A 2212-nucleotide genomic window follows, 5' to 3' on the forward strand; every position below is an offset into this window, starting at 1 on the left:
AAAGTGGAGACGAAATGAGGACAAAACATAATTGTTAGAGAGGATTAAAGGATATGAAAGAGAAAATGTTATAGATCTAGAAGAAACATTTCTTTTGCTGTCCAAATTCGATCCCGGGACCTACTGAATGAGAGGCGATCACATTAGTTAACCAAGTTAACCTCTTGGCCACGAGAGCCCCCGAGTATATATATTATGAGAGGAGAGTAAATTACAATACCCCCAAAAAGTTCTCGTTATAATAGGCCTAATGATTACATGTGTATAAATTAATATTAGATTATCTACTCTATATAAATCGTAGAACATTCGTGACAAACTAAATAATTAGTTTTTCAGACCTAAAATCAGATAAATAGCTTCATTTTTGTCAGGTTTTGTGGGCGTTGTTTCAGAGGGAGCACACATCCACCCGCAAAACTCAAGCGTCACTCATGCGCAAAAACCAAAACAACGCTCACAAAAACTGCGCAGCCGTTTTATTTTGACTCACTCTTGTCGCGCGATTCAATGCGCTCAACGGTCGTCAATGTGGTTTTCGGCCAAAACATGCCGGTTTGGTTCTCATTCATTGTTCACATAGTTCGCTCTACAGCTTCTGATATTATAATTTTGTTACACTGAAATAAAAAGACAACCCAACGATTCTTTTGCGTGATGTAAATCTAAGGAAAACATGACTGCTTTTTAATCATTTTATTGTTTTATCTTACTTTCCTTCAATATGTATTCGTGGCCCAGTAATTACATTAACTTCATAGCACAGAGGAACCGCTGATCTAACTGATCATAACGTACCATATCAGTTAATGTGATTCTCTTGTGTTACATTGGACCCATTCTTATAATACTAGATCTACATATATATCAAGTCAGGTTCGGAACTGCAAAGTTTGTTTTTTTTAATTAAGGATTTGTAGCCTAATAAACACAAGACCATGCATTATTTCGAGTCGACCACTTTTGCATCGATTGCGACGTAACCGAGTGAAGTTGAGATAATTAGTTGAAGGAATGACGTCATATCTGTCCGAATCTCACTATTTCAGGGTTGTCATCACATTGGCCTATCATTAAGTAAATACACACAGGTATTTATATAAAAACAATAGCATATAACGTCGTAAAAAACGGATTCTAGAAACTAAAATGAAACAAACGAGATTACAATCTTGCTTATCTGTTTACTTGACGCATACCTGGCAATAATAACTATTGAAGCTAGCATCATTATCAAAGATGGCGGGCTTTAAAGATCGCGATAAAAGACATTTTCCTCTCACTGACACTTCTTCTGTCGTGAAACTGTTTGAAGATCAGCTGAAAGGATCGAACGAGCCAAATCTTGCACTCCTTTCAATAACATTAGGATGCATTGAAAATGCTTTAACGTTAAACAGATCCGTTCCCTCCACTGATGACTCAACTCTGTTGCGACCAATTTTCCCGGTCGTAGATCTCGATACTGTTGAGGCACTTTATACGAAATTCGAGACCCTTGTTAAAGGATCCGTCGACTTGACGAAATATCCTGAGGAATATTCCTCAAGAGACCTGGTCAAACGGATTTCAGACGTTATTTGGAGCTCCTTATCCCGCAGTTTCAAAGATAAAGCTCACCTACAATCCTTGTACAGTTTTCTTACAGGTAAGTTTTATAATGAAATGATGAGATTGAAGATTGATCACAGAGGTCATGATTCATGATAGGAGAAATTCCACACTGTATTATTCTCATATAATTGTGCAGTATGGGAGCCGCAGTAATCAGTATGATCTAGGTTTTATATGGCATGGTCTGGTAGAGTTTTTACGCAGTGATTAGCAGGTCCAGATTAGCGCCTACGTCACGTTCACAGCGCTGTGAATGTAGATCTAAGAGTCTAATTTGCAGGCTACGTTCACGGCACAGCGAATGTATTATTTGCTATTTAACGCTCAGGCTCAGGTTTTGTAATTTAAAAAAAAATTACGGTAAATTTTACTTTCACTCCGGCACACAGATGCACTGTTTCAGGGGTCAAACTGCAGTACTGTTTGCTGCAGATCACACATAAAGTATAAAGCCACTAAAACTGTCGCAAATCAATTATTTTAAAGACAATTTCAAATCTAACTGTAAAATATCAAATTTTATGGGTAAAAACAGGGGGGCATGCCCCCCTGTAACCCCCCAGATTTTCTTTAACGAAGTGTATACAGACCCGGTAAC

At 37.8% G+C, this 2212-nt stretch overlaps 1 protein-coding gene across 1 annotated transcript in view; it reads left to right on the top strand.

Annotated features, from left to right (window-relative positions):
• Positions 1-1172: 1172 nt before the first annotated feature.
• LOC101851537 (menin) overlaps positions 1173-2212 on the top strand; it is a 21159-nt gene continuing 20119 nt past the window's right edge. Inside the window, exon 1 of the mRNA XM_005110452.3 lies at positions 1173-1648. Coding sequence (XP_005110509.1) covers positions 1240-1648 — 409 coding nt within the window. The 5' untranslated portion in view covers positions 1173-1239. The remainder of the gene's footprint in view (positions 1649-2212) is intronic.

This window comes from Aplysia californica, unplaced genomic scaffold (genome assembly GCF_000002075.1).
Source record: "Aplysia californica isolate F4 #8 unplaced genomic scaffold, AplCal3.0 scaffold00892, whole genome shotgun sequence".
NCBI classification, from domain to species: Eukaryota; Metazoa; Mollusca; class Gastropoda; order Aplysiida; family Aplysiidae; genus Aplysia; species Aplysia californica.